General features: G+C 32.3%; 1 protein-coding gene across 6 annotated transcripts; it reads left to right on the top strand.

Annotated features, from left to right (window-relative positions):
* The first annotated feature begins 6,604 nt into the window (after positions 1-6,604).
* LOC106457189 lies at positions 6,605-15,957 on the top strand. Of its 6 annotated transcripts, none has more exons than XM_022383026.1 (4): positions 6,605-6,803; positions 10,328-10,387; positions 11,117-11,373; positions 13,876-15,957. In XM_022383026.1, the coding sequence occupies exons 3-4, from the start codon at positions 11,124-11,126 to the stop codon at positions 14,895-14,897; spliced, it is 1,272 nt and encodes a 423-aa protein (XP_022238734.1). In that variant the 5' UTR covers positions 6,605-6,803; positions 10,328-10,387; positions 11,117-11,123; the 3' UTR covers positions 14,898-15,957. The 6 variants fall into 6 exon arrangements, with proteins under 6 accessions (XP_022238734.1, XP_022238732.1, XP_022238730.1 ...); XM_022383024.1 differs by having other exon boundaries at positions 6,606-6,803; positions 10,328-10,524; XM_022383022.1 differs by having other exon boundaries at positions 6,608-6,803; positions 10,328-10,515.
* Positions 15,958-17,763: the final 1,806 nt, after the last annotated feature.

The following is a 17,763-nucleotide window of genomic DNA, read 5'->3' as shown; positions in this document are numbered from 1 at the left end:
TAAGAGTTTTTCTGGGTACTCTTTTTCTCTGGCTTTCTTTTAAAAACCTCCTTTAGAACACTTCTTATTCTTACTTCTCAGACTTTGTCGTGTATCACTACACTCTATGAGATTAGTGCTTTCATGTTTTGACTGTTGATCCTTAACTTTAGCCAGCAGGAAAGTATCATGTGTCTCAACTGTTGCACATAAGTCTGAAGGTTCAAGTCCTTCAAACTTAAGATCTCTGTTTCTATGCATAGCTTACCCAAAGTAAGAGATATTTTAGTGTCATAAGCCCTTAAGAAATCTTGCCCTATGATACCATCTGTTTCTAAGTCTATCTGCTTAGAGATGCAGAATGAGTGTTCTAACTCTAACTTTCCTACTTTCATATGTACACTATATTTAATTAATGTTTTAACAGGATGTTCTATTATAGAAGTTAAAATACTCCTAGAAACTTCTTTCCATGCGTTATCTAACAATGTCGGATTTTTGTCTACTAGTTCTGCACTTAGTAGCGAAAATCAAGTGCCTGTATCAACCAATGACGACATATTATACCTTCTATTTCTACTACAACTATTGGTGATATTTCATTAACACTATGGATACTCAATCTTCTATCCCAAACTGCCAGAACTACCTCTACTTTCGCTCTGTAAATCCGGCAGGCATTACGTTTTTTGAATATACAGCGAATGTAGGGCTACCATTATTTTTTGGGAACTTTCCTCTATAAGTTCCAGCCTTTGGGGCTTTTCCATTTCCTGCCTTCCATGGGCATTGGCAATCTCTTGCCATGTGGCCTGTAATACCACAATTAAAACAAGCTATTTGTTCATTTCTTTTCTGTTTTTGAAAGCAGTTCCTTGCTCTGTGCCCAACTTTGCCATAGTTGAAACAAGGCCATCAGGCTTACTTTGTTTATTGTACCAATCTGCTTTGCTAAGTCTATTTGCTATGTTTATGGCAGAATGTTTAGGCTTATATATCTGTTTTTCTCATAGCTCCTCTCGAGTAGCAGCTTCAATCAGATCAAGCAAAGTTGCTTGAGGGGTATTTGCTTCATTTACATAACCTCTAGCTGTATTACTGTACAACCCTAGTTCATATTCAAATTTTAAAGTATCTTATATCATTAACTCGTTCAGGTGTATATAAGCCCTGTGCAATCTATTACCTAACTACTGCAACTTATGTCCAAAAACGTGGACAGATTCACCATGCTACTGAGTTAGATTGTACATCTCTGTTAGATATAAATTTGTTGTTTCTCACTTCATATGCTCCTCTACTAACATATGTACAAGAAACTGAAAATCTGTGGTTTCACATGGTTCATTATAAGCCCTAATATAATGTTTTGCTTCTACTGCTGTTCTTAATCTTAATATGTCTGCCTTCTGGGTGTCAGTCCAGCCCAATATTCTGGCAGCTTCATTTAAGGAATCAATAAAGCTCTAGACATCCTCGTCTACTCTACCATGATATAACGGTATGGCAGTCGTTGAATGTATAGCACTGCATGGATCTACTTGTGTGGGCTATTCTGCTGCAGCTTTGTAGTTAGTGTCAGCCCTTATATTGACTCTAGGGTGTGCACCACCCTCTTCTGTAGTCGTGTCTATACCAGAAGTAGCCACATTCACTTACTTACTACTTATTTTTAACTTATACTACTTATAGTACTTTGGCTGACTTTCTTACTTTTTCTGGCTTTCTTTACTCTAACCAACCTGTTGTTAGCTACTCCAAAAATCCTCAAGACTGCTCTATCTGTAATGGTGAGCACCCTTAGGGTAAATTGTTGGAGTTTTAATTATACTGCCATTTACACCGAATTTATTTAGTTGAGGATTTGCAGTGGCGAGTGGAGCTCACAAGTCGCTACCTCGAGATAATTTACAGTTATAATAAAGAAACAGATTCCAAGACTAACATTGAATAAAATATAACAACATTTATTAATTTTTTCCACATTACATACAATATTAGTCAAAAGCTTATAAATCATTAACTTCTCATAACTTTTGCTTTTACTTCTAATCTGTATTAGAAACTGGTGCATATAAAGTACATTCCTTTAATACAAACATAAATATCATTTACTATTAACTACATTAATTGATCAAGAGAGATAATAATTCTATACTTACAACAGAGCTGCACCAGTATACTTCTGGAGTGTTGAGACTTTCATATTCATGGAAATTGAAAACTGGAAAACACTGATTCTTTCTGAAGATAACTCTAAGTAGCTCAAGAAAAACTGATTTTTCGACTCTAGACATGAGATTTTAACCCATATTTCCTCTGTATTCTGTTGACCTTCCAGATAGTATTCCTAACTACCCACAAATAGTTTTAACACTTTATTGGTCGATTTGTGCAACTTCCTGAGCTAGTCCAAAACCATTACCAAAACTCTCAAGTGATTGGTTACTGTTATGGTGAGTTAGCCAGTTGTCATTTCACTTGTGATAGTACACCAGCATTGTGTAAGGAATATATCATCAAAGTATTGCTTTTGAATGGTAACATCAACTTTTTCGTAGCTTTCACAGTACTAACGAGTTGGTGTCAGTAATTAATCACTGTCCATCACTGGTGCTAGTGCATCTACTTCATTGCTAGGTAATAGCTTCATTTTTTATAACTCTTAATTGTTGATTATCAATCTTACTGACCCTATATTGTACCAGTTGTAAGAGAGAACTGGTTGTTTGCCCTGATGACCCATTTTGTGATAAACTTTGAGACTGTCAGCAGTCTTGAGGCTCAAAATCTTGGAAACATTGATTGGAGTTGTAGTCCTAGATGAACACGTCAGCTTCAACTTCTCATCAGCTGGATACATCAGAATAATGAAGCAATTTGGTTGTAATAGCTTATTTATCTATAGTAAGCATTTGTTTTTCGAAATGGTAAGAACATTACTTATCAAGAAACAACACTGCAGTCAACAAGAAACAAGCACTAGATAGAGATTTGTGAAAATATTTACAGAAAGATAAGAATAGTGATGATTAAACATAACTATTTACGAATATCCTTTAAACTTTAACACAGTAAATCAACTAACAAAACTAAACACGATACTTAAATAAGCATGCTTTTCAAGGCTATAGATGTTATACAATATGCTAGTTATAGAAATGAATCAGTAATGTTTTACATATAAATCCACAGGAAAAAGCAATAGTATGTTATGCACATACAATATAGAAGAAAACTATAATCAGTATGTTAAATGTGTACTAAATTGAGTTAATATCCCAGGCACCTGTACTAACTATCTTGTTCAATATGTATAAAAACGAAACAGTATGTGTGATTACACTTGTCAGCAGTATGTTAATTGTGTTAGTAACACTATCCGCCTATAGAAACACGTGTAATACAGTTAGATATATTAATGAAAACTATAAACATAAGTTGAGACAAGTTGAAATCTGTATGCAGTATAGTGACACTGTCTGCCTATAGAACCTGGGTAAAAGCATCTCTCTGGTATCGAACTGTGATTTCACCCCTCCCCTAAGACAGTTGCATCATCTGGTTTAACTTCATGGAACTATGATGTCATCCCATCCTAAGATATCAGCAGCCTCTAGTGTTACTTCGTGAACATCATCAACTTGTGTTGCACATTATGTAATGGTTATGATATAACCACCAAGCCATGTCAGGTCTACCAAAGAATTAGATAGAGAAAACGATATTGATCAAGAATTTTTTGGTTGGATGAAGAACTACCAGAAAAATTAGTCACTACAACAATATCTTGCAGGAATACATAATTACAACAGAACTTTAACAATCTCTAATATACACTTTAACAAACACTGAACAATGCTAACTGTGGTTTTTATTACAAAAAAACAGAACTTTATGCTCATGTTTTAACTACACTTGAAAGTTTAATTTGAAACAATGATCATAAAAAATTCCATTTACAAACATCTTTCTGTTAGTTGCGAATTTTTCTTTTCATTTCCAGAACTTGAACTTTAAATGAAAAGGAAAAAGTATTACCGAACTGCGTAGATGCCTTTGATTCGCTATTTCCTCTGCAGTAGGTTATTAGTAGTGAATAAAGTACATTGTCTCAAAATCTACAAAAATATTTATATTACATGTAACAGAACGATATCAATAATGATATTAACAGTAACCTTTTCACAATAAGAATAGTAATTCCAAAAATACAGCATCAAACAAATCTGGCTCTAACTCAACGATATTTTTACTCAAAAGCAACAATTATTTTGCATACATTAATGGCCCCCAGTAGCTCAGTGGTAAGCTTGATGGCTTATAATGCTAAAGCTTGGAATTCGATACTTCTGGATGTTCAAGCAAAACTACACAAAGGCTATTTGTGCTAGCCACCCATAATATTCAACTTATAGGCCAGAGGGGAAGGTATCTACTCAGAATCACTCAGTGCTATCTCTTGAGCTATTCAATTGGAAAGTGGAATTTGACCGTCACTCTTATCATGCACTCATTGTCACTGCTCCCAACAGCAGAACATAATTAAATGCAAACCATGAACCATCAGATTCACAATCTGGCATGCTTACTACTAGGCCACATTCAATAACATATTGCTATGACAGCGGAAGTCACGCCACGCTGGGAGCATACACGCTGGCGTTTCTAGAAGGATCATGACTTATCAAGGAACCTCGCGAATGTCTGAGTGTTTGCCAGGCGCTCTCTTTTTTAGTATATAAGCCTGGCAAATAAAGCCAGCAATAGATAGATATAGAGATAATTGAATCAAGCGAACAGTAGGCACAGTAAGTAAAGTGTGTGAATCACTGTGACTTATAGCGTGTGTTATAAAGGTTGTTAAGTTGATTAGGTTTTCTTGCCACTGCTGTAATCTTTTTTCTTGTTTATTTACTTTTTCCTCCAACCACTGCTGTAATTTCTCTTCTTGTTTCTTTTCTTTTTCCTTCAACAACTGCTGTAACCTCTCTTGTTTATTTTGTTGTTCGAGCTGCCACTGTTGCAGGTTTTCTTACCACTGTTGTTGTCTCTCTTCTTGTTTCTTTTCGTTTTCCTCCAACAACTGCTGTAATTTCTCTTCTTGTTTATTTTGTTGTTCAAGCTGCCACTGTTGCATGTTTTCTTGCAACTGCTGTTGTCTCTCTTCTTGTTTATTTTCTCGTTCTTCTTGTTTTTTTTTTGCTGCTCTTGTATTGCTGCCATCAAGTCTGCTAAGCTGTAGTTTGATTTTCCGCCTCTTGTTTCCATTTTTTTTATCCCACTCTCTGACACCAATTTGTTACGTCTCCGTTCGTTCGTTAATTTTCCGTAACTTCTTTCCGACTAAACTTTAGCGCCACAAGTCCTTTCTTAAATAAAACTGGTTTATTCTTCCCGAATACAACTTTACGATACACTTAATTTCAACAGTCGCTCTATAACAACATTATAACTCACGTCTCACGTGGCCAACAATATTTTGTCCGCATACATCCAATTACTCATTACCTCCCCGTCACTTCGTGGCCGGTCTTACATATACAAGACTACACTTTTTCTAGAAAGATCACGAGATTTAAGGAAAAGACGTGAAAGTTCGAGAATGACGTGGCGGGATACTAGTCACGTGACTTCGATGTCGTAACAGTTGGTATCCATTTGTACCATGATCCAACTAAGAAGTGATTACTTTTTGGAAGGTCAAATGTCAATGTCACAGCAATGTCATGAAATGGAAAAGTCCCTATCTGTTAACATGGGGACCAATTTTTCACACTATTTTTGCTCTATAACTCAGTCAAAAATGATCGGATCTTGGTGAAACTTGGTAGATATATCTAGAATATGATTTTCTATTGTCTCACCAGAAATTATCAGTATTCATCGATAACAACGCACATACGAACACATTTTCATATGTTTGAGAGCGGAATATGATCAACGCTGCATGGCTCTACTGAGTGCCTCTCTAGTTTTTTTATGGATTTGTTTACCATTCATTTATTTATTCCTTCTCTTATTTAGTTTAGCTATGAATTTTTAGGTACATTAAAGCTAACTCACCTTTTAGTTGATCACGTTGATTTTGAGTAGTGTGTATGTAATAAGAAACTGATACCTAGCGGTGACGGTCAGGTTAACGTTGAGAAATATTATGTAGGTTTATGGTGATGAATTAGCTAGTCACATGAGATGTAATCTTGTGGTCTAACGTCTAAATAACAGCCCTATCATGAGCTTCGACTGTTAGTTCACGAGATACAACTAAAGTGCTATTGCTGAGTTGTTGTTGCTCTTTTAGTTATTTAAATACGGAATATTGTCATTTTGGAGTTGCTTTTTCATTTATTTTTATTCTTGTTCTTTTCCGGTTTTTCCTAATTTCTTTGTTTATTAAAATAATTATTAACTTTGATATTTGTGTTGTATTGTTCATTAAAGTTAGTGTCAAGTTCTGGTCAGGCACGTATTTATTAATTGTGAGAAGCTGAGAAGCTTTATATTCTAACTACTTGAAATCTTTGTTTTTGGAATTCTGTGGTTATCAAAGTTTAATAAATTCATTATTTTTTTCTTCGACACTAGTTGTAGCAGTTTTTTTTTTTTGTTGTTGTTGTTTTTCAGATTGTCATAAGCTTGTCTACTATTGTGAAACGAAAGTATAGGTGGAACCAGGTTCGTTCAGTGTGCGTGTTTCTTTCTTTTCTTATACTTTATAGTAAAACCACATCGGGCTGTCTGCTGTGTTTATCGAGTGGAGTCGAACCCCTGATTTTAGCGTTGTAAATCAAAGAACTTACCGCTCTCCCACCGGAGTACAGGTTCGTTTACTTTCGATATATATTTTATGAAAGTTTTCGCTTTTCTCTTTATTCATAGAATTGGGCATTGGTGGCGCCCCGAAGCATGGGGTATGGCGTGTCTTAAGATTTATGCTATTTGTGATGTTTTTTACTTTTTTAAAAGTTTTCGTGTAACTTTAGGTGTGCTTGGTAAGAAATATTTTAATAATGCATTTACGCAGGCGAAGGAAGTAAATACTCATTTTAGCGGAAAACGCCTGAGCGCTTCAGAAGTTTAGTCGCCTAACTTGCAAAATACAAAGTGTAAATCAGTAAAATGGTAAACTTAGTTAAAATACCGTTAATCGGTTTAATTTGGGACAATGTACTTCATTTGAATTTGCTTGGATTATCACAATGTTTCTGTAAAATTAAATATAAGACTTAAGATTGTTAGTTTTGATTGAAATAAACTCAGTAAAAGTAAAACATAAAAGGACTATACAAATGATACAGTTTGCTTATCATAAACGATATCTATTACAGTAGTACTATTAGTATTTAATAATATAAGTTTATATCTGTATACCTCTTTTCAAAATATTTTATGTCTGGTAGCTATTTTCCATTTATTGCTGTTAAACATATGACTCGTGGTGTGACACATTCTCATTTGTCAATTTTGTACCTTTTTAAATTTAAACATTTTATTGTCCCTAGACACTCCAATGTTGGACAAAAAGAGACCATATAGAATTGTGTTTAGGGACTCTTAATAGAATTTTTAAAAATCATGGATACTCTGATGTTCTCGTGAGGTCCATTTGGACTACAACTTACAAGTACAATTGAAATATGCAGGAAATATACCAGTGCTATATCAAATTGACAAAAACATTTATAAGAGTAAAATTGTAGGGTTACTGGTACTACTAGTAGTCTGTAGTAGAACTCGGTTGTATCTGTCATTGCTAATGGAAAGTTCTGGCCTGTAAGTTTGTTATTGCTAATATATGTACCAAATTCTATACACCAAACAAATTCTATTCCTGTTCTTCCTAATTTCAAATACAATTAAATAAATGCACAGCTCTACTAACTTGGCCTCTCTGAAGGAAATGCAAGACGTTTTATTTCATGAAAATTGTGTTAGGCCCATGCTCTTCTTTTTATTTTAAAAACACTAAACATTTAGTCTCATTTACACAAGATCATGCATTTAATGTCAAAGAGATAGAATTTGTCACTGTACTGGATATAATATATATTTTACTGTTACTGATTAGAAAGTAACATGGGATTCATTTCATCTGATAAAAATGAGGGCTGCTAAAGTTAAAAAGGGAAACTTTGTATGGGTGCACACTAGTGTAACAAGTAAGAATTTATTTCAGTCCACTGCATACTTAAATATACTAGGTGTCCTACACCTACTAAGGCTGCCCTTGATCATTACATAATATAAACGTAGAGTACCAGAAATGAAAGCTACTAGATATGTTATTATATTTGACAGTTTAAGTCCTTCAGTTGTGAGATAATACTTGAAAATGTGGCCAATAAAGGTGGAAATAAACACAAGAAAAACAAGCCATTAGGTTCATCAGTGTTAGCTCCTATTTCCCCAAACAACACATATAACCCATCATTTGCATATTAAATAGATTTTTAATTAGTCCACACTACCTTATCTTGCTATCTGGTCATGTAAAGTGTAAGTTGTGTTTTCTCTTGCAGAAAGATATGTAGGAAAATGCATATTAAGCACAGCAAAATATAATATGCTTGCATTATGTAAATGTAGTTTGAATAAACGAAATCACACATATTTTGTGGCTAAAGTATCAGTAAGAGTGAGGATATTGAATTTCTGAATGAGAAAATTCTAATCTACATGTTTTTGTTTCCATTAGAATTATTTATGACATTACATACTTCTACTTAGTTCATCATATAAAATTAGTTACAATATTTTTAAGTTGTTTTTAAGTTCTGCTTTCATCAGAAGTTATTGACAATGCTAACAAGAGATTTAATAGTTTCACTAAACAAGTAATATCTTTGCATGTTGACAGTAATATGTGATCAAAATTCATACCATAAATGTATTTACTGTTGCTGTAAAAACTTCCTATAATATGATACATATTTAAATTACTTTTGTGATATGAGGTTTATTCATATCTTAAGAGGACCTATCCTTTGCTCAGATATTAAGAAACATTATGAAAGGTTGTATATTTATTTCTGTAGTGTTTTTGTTTGAAGTGAGGAACAATTTCTTGCATAACTGGTTCAAAAATTTCCTAACTTCTAATTGTTTCTTGTTTTATTTGTGCCACTGCACATCTCTTGCTTCAAAATTGGTCGTAGTCAAAGTTCACTGAATATACCAAGTGCAGCATATAGTGGATATGAACGTTTGGTACTTTAGATGCTTTACAGAACACAAAGTAAATGAACAGAGAGCATACATTGGAATTTCTTGTCTTATTCTAAACCTGTGCTGGGGCAGTAATTTTAGTATGTTGGCTCACCTGAATTATGTCTTTTGTTCTGAAATAGAGGACTGATATGAACTATTCACCTTTTAATGCATGAATGAATATTCAAAACTCAACAAAGTGGAAAGTATAGCTTTAATTAATTAATCCCAGTGATCTGTGTCAGCTTCATAATGTGACACTTGGTTCAGGTTTGACGAGTAACCAGTTAGAAAATTTATAAAACGTGACACTCTTAAAAGTAACACTATGCCTAATATAGTACCTCCCAGAACAGAAAGAATTGTGGGGCTTAAGGTAAAAAAAATTACCATTTATACAATATAATCTTATAACTGAACAGGTGACCAATGTTGACAGGTTGACTTATTCAAATAAAATTAAAAATACATCTTTTTAGAACAATGTTCACATTCAAACTTCCTTAGTTAAAATGATTCAACATAGCATTTAAACATGTCATGAAATATAGCACATCGTGACTATAACTGCTTGTTTCTTTGTAAGTCCTTTATAGAAATGTGAATCTGTAAGAAATATTAAGTGCTCACAAAAATATTCTCAATATGTGAGAAATTTCAGAAATACATTTCATTAGTAAAATTTCCATTTAATTTTTTATTTTATGGTTTTTATTAGTTACTGTTTGTGTACTAAACCAACATTATAAAAAATATCAATAGGCCAACCCATTAATATCATCAAGTTGTATAAATTATTAGTACATTTTAACTGTCCATCTTATTTCCCAGCTTTTAGAGATCTAAAACTATTATTTTTTTGAAAACTAAGGAAACCACAGAAATGTATCGGATGGGTCATGAGCTCAGAACTCTAAAATTAATCTTAAGCTTGTTTAACTTTGTGTGAAGTCATTGTTTAAAAACTTTTATAGCATTTTTCATAGGTATGGTTTCTCTTTTATTGTATCAATAAAACAATAAAGAAAGTTGATTATTTGTTCTTACAGCTTTAAGTACAGAATTATGTTCATGTATATTGCTAACCTATATTAATTAATGTTGTGTGTTTATGAATTTCTTTACTCATCTTCCACAGTAATGGAGTTAATAGGACCAAACTGAGCAGGTGCATTCAGGAAGGTCACCCAGGCTTGATGTAAGTAGGCTCGTAAGGTTGTTGGACTTGAATCATGCATCTGATTTTGTGTTGGTAGGACCTTGGGGCGACAATTTTGGAACTTGTTCATATCCCTACTTACAAGCTATCAGGATCCAATTATTCAGGTAACACAGGCAGGTGTCATTACAGGTTGTTGTTTTTCATGTATGAACTCCTCATGAGGTAGCTATAGAGGTAACTAGGGACAATGGAGGAGCTTGATCGGAACATTTGGGCTTTTGTGAGTCATTAGAGTGTTTTATGTTAGTATTAACAAATGAAGTAAGGGCTTGTTTATGTTTTTTGGGTAATGATTTTAATTAAATTCCACCAAAGTTATGCTATTATGTATTAAAGAAATATAAACATTAAGACCCCTTTAGTATATATTAACATTTTTGTTATCTTTTTATCATTTGCAAGAAATTCTGTAAATGCAATACATCAAGTCTTTAAAGTAGTCTAGATATACCTTTTTCACTAAATGAAACCAAGAAAACTCACAAGGAATTTGGTTTCTTTTATCCTGCAATATGTGAGTACTTTGTGTACTAATGTATGCATATTTCTAAGGGTATTTTTTTGCAGTGTTAAGTGTACTATAAAGAAGGGATCAAATTCTTATTCTGAACAAATTACTGAGTTGTCTTCAGAAAAACAATTGCATGTTAAAAGATATTTCCTGTAACTGTTTTTCAAATTCCTGTGCACATTATCTTTTTATAGAGTCACAATGCAAGACACTACCTTGGAATCTGATGCTGGGTCTCCACATATCAAGACTTTGATCTTTATGGACCTAGAAGCCACTGGAATACCAACAGAAACACCAAAGAAAAATGTTCAAATCACAGAAATTGCACTTGTTGCTATTAGTAGAGACCATTTTGATAGTCCGTCAGACAAATATAGAATACTAAATAAATTATCTCTCTGTGTCCAACCAAAGACTTGTGTTACTCCTTCAGCAGTGGCCATCTCAGGTGTGTCAGTATTTTAGATTTTCCTTCTTTCAGGTCAAGAATAGTTGTAATGGAGTTTTAAAAGGTAGTCGTGCCTTCTTGAAATCAGGAAATTTCTTTTAACAACTTCCTGGTCTGGAAATATTATGGAGTCTTTTGTAAAAATCTGAAAATCTAGATTAGCATTTGAAAAGATAGTTTCTTTCTTTTAATCTAGGAATCTGCAGTGTTGTGTTCCTTTGCATACCAAGATCATTTTGTCTTCTCGTTGGTTGCCTAGATATCATTTAGCATTGTGTACCCTTGCCAGATGGCATGATGTATGTCATCAACCTTGATTCAGCTTGATACAATCAAATAGCACTATAATACAACTGGAGCTGTTCCATAATTAAGATGTTTGTAAATTTTTGTGCATGTTCATAATTAGCCACCCTGACTAAAAAAGTGTTAACTTTGCACAAGTAGTTCTGTTATGATAGGCAAATTAAAATTAACTCTGTTGTCAACGTGTCTGGAGACAACTTGGGAAACTTAAATTATAGCCTAATATAGGGACTATCTCAAAATTTAATGTCATAAATCAAATAAATATACCCCAAAACAAAGTTGTTACAAGTTTTGCCTTACATGTCATTCATACTTCATCGTTGAATCAATAAAGTTTATGACTAAAGCTCTTGCACTTGATGAAGCAATAAATAGAACTTAGTGAGATATAATTAGATCAAAGTAAATGAATTGTCACCAAGGAACCAATATTGCAAAATAATTCATACTTTGTGCTTGAATTGGCAAGGAAGTACAGATCTAGACAATTCAAATACTTTAGCAAATCAATTAGTCATGACAAGTTTGAAAATGTTAAATCCATAAAAAATTTTTATCCTTTCCTCAGATTAACGGTTGCTGATGAACATGTGTTAATGTGCTTGATAATACCTATCAGAATCCCTATCAAAACATGGGAGGGTTAGAAAATCATTGACTGAAATATTGTGTTTTTATAGAAAAAAATAGTACTAAATCTACAATGGTAAATGTTTTGCAGCAAGTCATTTTTAAATTCTTTACAAATAACTTGGCTACATTACTGATGATGATTGAGCATTGATATTCATGCACAGCTGAATCCAGATTTTGTTATTCATATAGAAGGCTTATTAGTTTTGAGGAGCTAGGGATTCCTCTCTCTTAGTGTTCCAACATCGTGCACCTAAAGTTGAAGAAAATATTTTGAAATTTGTCAAATAATTCACAGTATGTCTTATTTAAAATTGTATAAGTTCAATTATTGTTAACAAAGGGCTCAGATAAAAGCTTTCTTAGCTAGAAACAAAGAAATCATTCAGTGACAGAAGAGAGAAAAAATCAGAAATAGTTCAAATAGTATATATTTTGCTCCAGCGATGAATATTTTGAAGCATTTTGGAAACTGTGAAAATTACTTAAATTAATGAAAATAATTGGGAAATAATCAGGGACTTTCTGGAATATTTTTTCGTTTAAAGTATGGGAAACCTGTCTTTTAGTGTTCTCTTACTGAGTATAAATTTTCTATTCAATACTAAAGAAAATACTGGAAGAAAAAGTTAAATACTTGTGGATGTAGAAGTAAAATGGAGAATGTAAAAAAGTAATTGTGATAAGATCAAAACAAAAATTACTTTAGTAAGTTCTCTTGGCTCATGTAACATGTGGTAGGTTGTAACATACATGAAAAATTTTGTGTTATACAAATAGGCATCATTTCTCTTGCTGTTAGACATGTCCATTAAAATGAAGTCTGAAGGTGTATAATGCTGGATAAAAAACTGGTTTTGATGCCCGTGGTGGGCACAGCACATATAGCTCATTGTGTGTAGCTTTGTGCTTAACTACAAACAAAAAATAGATAGTTTCATTATCACATTGTCTTTGTAATAACTGTTCACCAATAAGCATGTCTTTTATGCATATTTCTAGAATACATCTTACAGTATAGTATCTGGTACATGCGAGTGAGCAATAATTTTTTTCAATTCTGCTTTAACAAAACTGCTTTAATCAAGTAAATGCACTAGTAAAAAGGACATGTACCAGAAGCAGCTAACAATTTTGTTAGAGATTCTAAAAACACAGCAATAGCAGAATATCTTTAATTACCAACGTGTTGGAATTGTTTTCTAATTCCATCATGGTCTTTAAAAACTAAAAATAATAATTCTCTAAGTATAAAAACATCATAAGCTTTCTAACAAGAAGTTGTCGATACAAATGGAAGTTTAGAAAGAACATATTAAAATGATTACTATAAATATATATATATATATATATGTGTTTATCAGGATTTGTAGTGCATACTGGAGGGGGTTTAGACATTTTGGCAATAAAGTTAGAAAAAACTTTACTCTCCAGATATTAATAATATTTTATTTTAACCAGTGTTTTTCAAATGCAGCTTCATAAGGACTAGTAGACAATATTTGTATGTGTCAATCTTTTTTAGTGATATTTCTTTCTAATGATTTTCTTCTCTCCTAGGTCTTTGTAATGTGTATTTATCTACTGAATGCTATTTTGAAAAGGGTCCAGCTCAGCAAGTAAAATCCTTCCTTGAATTTCTCCCTCAGCCTATATGTCTGGTGGCCCATAATGGCCACAACTTCGATTTCCCTCTTCTAAAGGCTGAGTTGAGGAAGGCAGGAGTATCACTTCCAGAGTTCATCTTTTGTGTTGACACATTGACAGCATTTAAAAGTGACATCCATATGAAATCTTCTTGGAACAGTTCAGTCAAGCCTGAAACAAACACTGATTCAATGTCTATCAATAATCAGAATCCTTGCAGCTCATATCAGACAAGTCTAGAAGCTCTTACTTTATCTCCTGTAGGCTTTAGTAATAAAAGTATATTATCTAAACTGGGACAGACAGAAAAAACTGTTTCACTTACCAGGCCAAACAGTATGCAAAACTTTCATGATAATAATGTTGAAAATTTGCTGAATGAAGAAACAGAAGTACTCTTAACAGCTATCGAACAAGAATCAGTTTTTTTTCCAGAGATTAAAGCACATAAATCAAACGGGCTGTCAGATGATACTCATTATATTTTATGTCCAGGAATTGAAGGAACTTCACAGAGAATTCATAGAGATTTTCTGACTCCTAAAAAGATGAATACCTCCCAGAAAAATTACTCTAATGTTCAGAAAGGAGTAAAAAGAAAAAGAACCCTCATCCATAAGGAGAAACATGCAGTTCCAGCTAGAAAAAGATTATATTCTAATGACAATATAAATTTTGTTTCTACAAAAATGTCTCAAGTTATTTCAAATGTTTATGGAAAACATGACATTCAAGTTTCAAATAAAATCTCAAAAATGCAACTCAGTTTGTCTAAGTTGCATGAGTATTTTTTTGGAGCTGTTCCCTCAGTGAGTCATGCAGCAGAAGCTGATTGTCACACACTAATGAAAATATGTCATAAATTACAGAAAAATTTCTTGTGCTGGATGGATAAAAATGCTGTCTGTTTTGAAAAGGTTTCACCAATGTGGTAACAAGTTACAACTTAGTTTTCTTAATTTGCTTGAATAATTTTTACAAAGCATTTCACCTAAAAACAACATGAGGCAGAGACTTAACTAAATGAAGATATCCGATAAACAATAAAAAAAGATTTCTTCTACATGGATGAAAATGTAATGTACTTCAAGTGTTTTTCACTGTTGTGGTAATAGAAAGGAGCTAATTAGAGAATTTTGATAATTTGTTTATATTATAATTTTACTTTTATACACATTCTCTTGTAATTTTTTGATAAATGTATTTCTTTTTAAATCAGTTGTTTAGCTAAGGTATGTATGTACATATATAAGGGTTGGTGGATAGAGAGAAATGTAGTTAATTTAGAAAGCTTTTGATTATTTATTTAAGATTTCAGCTTCAATACCTAGTGTATAAATAAAAACACAATCTAGGCTTTCTTACAAAACTTTTGTTATAATCAAATTTCTTCAAAGTTATCAACTTCTGTCGAAGGAAAAACTTTATTTTTAATTTTTTTATACATTTACAAATAATTGTAAAAAATGTTTTTTTTCAATGGTTGATTTTATTACTTTACTGATCTTGCTGAAACTTGTAAATTTTATCTTTAATAGTGAGTGTAAAATTTTGTGGTTAAGGAAGATTAGGCAATAGTAGAACCTTTTTTAATGAACTTGTTAGTACTTACATTAAAAGAAAATTGCACAAGTGATAGATCTACTATAGAGATGTTTTATGCATGTTCAAGATTCTGAATTTCTTACCAAGGCCAGGACTAGCATTAGCATACTAATCATGGTCAAAGTTGGTTTTTAACAACTTACATTTACTGTTTTAACAGTTTTTAAAATATTTGTACATAGGAAATGTATGACACATGTGTAACGTTACTGCAAAAATTTGCCTGTTTTGAACTTGAATTGTTTAAGGTAAAGTTTTAAGTAAACATGCTAATCAGAATTATTTGCTAAAAGATCATACTTCATTTTGTTAGTACATATATGTAGTGCTTTATATATAAATATATAATTATTGTTCCATGTTATTAAATTGTGTGCTACATTGATAATTGTGTATATAGTGACATTAAAGACTTTATACATATAATGTGCAGCTCACTTTCTTTAATTAGTTGTTATTGGGTTTTGTGGGAAAGTAACTTTTACAATTGGATGTACAAAGTTAAAAATACTATGCATGCCATGTAAAATAAGAAACCTTAAAGTACATAATGAAAAATCTTGTTACAACTACACGGCCTTTGGCATGTTTGTTTCTTCATACTTGGTAAATTAAGTCTGGATATAGTGAAGCTACAATCTCAACTTTTGCCCCTTGGTATTATTCATAAAAAAGGAGTCAAAACACGTGGAATAGTCTTGAAGACAATACAAAGGAAAGTATTGAAGTCTATACCAGACTTTCTTCTTTCACAAGTTTCAGTATCACATATAAGTAAGGAATAGGATAACAGAAACAATCTTGGCTGGTTTCATCGGTGAGTTGAGCAGAGTTCCAGACATTTGGATGTAAAGTATTTTAATAAATCATTTACATATCTAAGACAATTGGCAGACTTTTCCACCCTTATTATCATTTGGCAAACCATAAAATTTGAAGTATGGCTTGTTTTCCTAGAGTTACTTAGGTTGTTTTCTTTCATTTACTTCAGAGGAAAACAGAAACTTGATGAACATCTTCTCAACTAGGTATAAATGTTTTATAAAACAAAGATAATTTAGAGTGAAACTTGATTGAGCAATAACTAGTTTAATAATATTTGGAATAAACAAAGAACATTATTAGCAGAATTGCTATCTAAACTGAGCTAAAGGGTCTATTTTGGAATGATTGGATTTTTCTTGATTCTCCCATATATTTTGACATGCTAAATAGCATTTATTAATATTATCAATATTGTGTATATATTTTTCCAAGTACATAAATGATAAGGCAGAAACAAAATAGTGTAAATGGAAAATACTATGCATTTTATATGTCAGAACTTAATAGTAAGAACTACATCCGAGATTATCCAAGTTACACAGAATTGCCTTTAAATAAGGTTAGGTTTGCAAGTTGTTTCATGAATATTAAATCTTGTAATCATGCAGTTAAATGATGAAATATACAAATACTGTAACAAGCTCAAATACTTTTGTTGAAACTGTTAAGTTTTCACCAAGTAAGGAAATAAAAAGTACAGAAAATATCTATTGATCAACTGAGTAATTTACATTCACACTCTTCGCTGAAACGTCTTTTGTTGGTATTCGTCATTTCTAAACATTATAACCAAACTGAAAATACTTTTTATTTTATCAATTAATAAAAGATGGTTTGTGGTTACATGCTTGCATAATCAGTGTATGTTCTGGTAAAACATTCTTGTAACTTGATAGCAAATAATGTATTCAATTGATATGGACAGTTGATTACTGAAGTAAGCAATACTACTAACAATTTATAACTGACAAGTAATGATATTGTGAATTATATATAATCTCCATGATTGCAATCTTTCCATACCAGTTTAAATAATATATATATATATATATCACATTACCATTATTGTTCTAGGTCGTCAACTTCTTGTCACGGTGGATAATGTACGTGGTAATAGCACCCAAATGCATTGGAGATATCCCATCTATCAGAAAAAATCCAAACGCTGATGTTAATCATCATGGAAAATCACATAAGGGTACAAAGCTGAATGTTACACACACAACATCTCAGCTTCTACTGTCTATAGCCAGTTGTGGGAAGGCAGATACCCTTTTATTTCTTGAAGTAGAAATGAAACCACCCTAACATTTCTACTAATTAAACTCCCAACCTCCACCCTTACAAAAAGATAATAAATAGAACTTTAAA

Source organism: Limulus polyphemus, unplaced genomic scaffold, assembly GCF_000517525.1.
Source record: "Limulus polyphemus unplaced genomic scaffold, Limulus_polyphemus-2.1.2 Scaffold301, whole genome shotgun sequence".
In the NCBI taxonomy this organism is placed as follows: Eukaryota; Metazoa; Arthropoda; class Merostomata; order Xiphosura; family Limulidae; genus Limulus; species Limulus polyphemus.
This window is presented reverse-complemented; position numbering and strand designations above follow the sequence as displayed.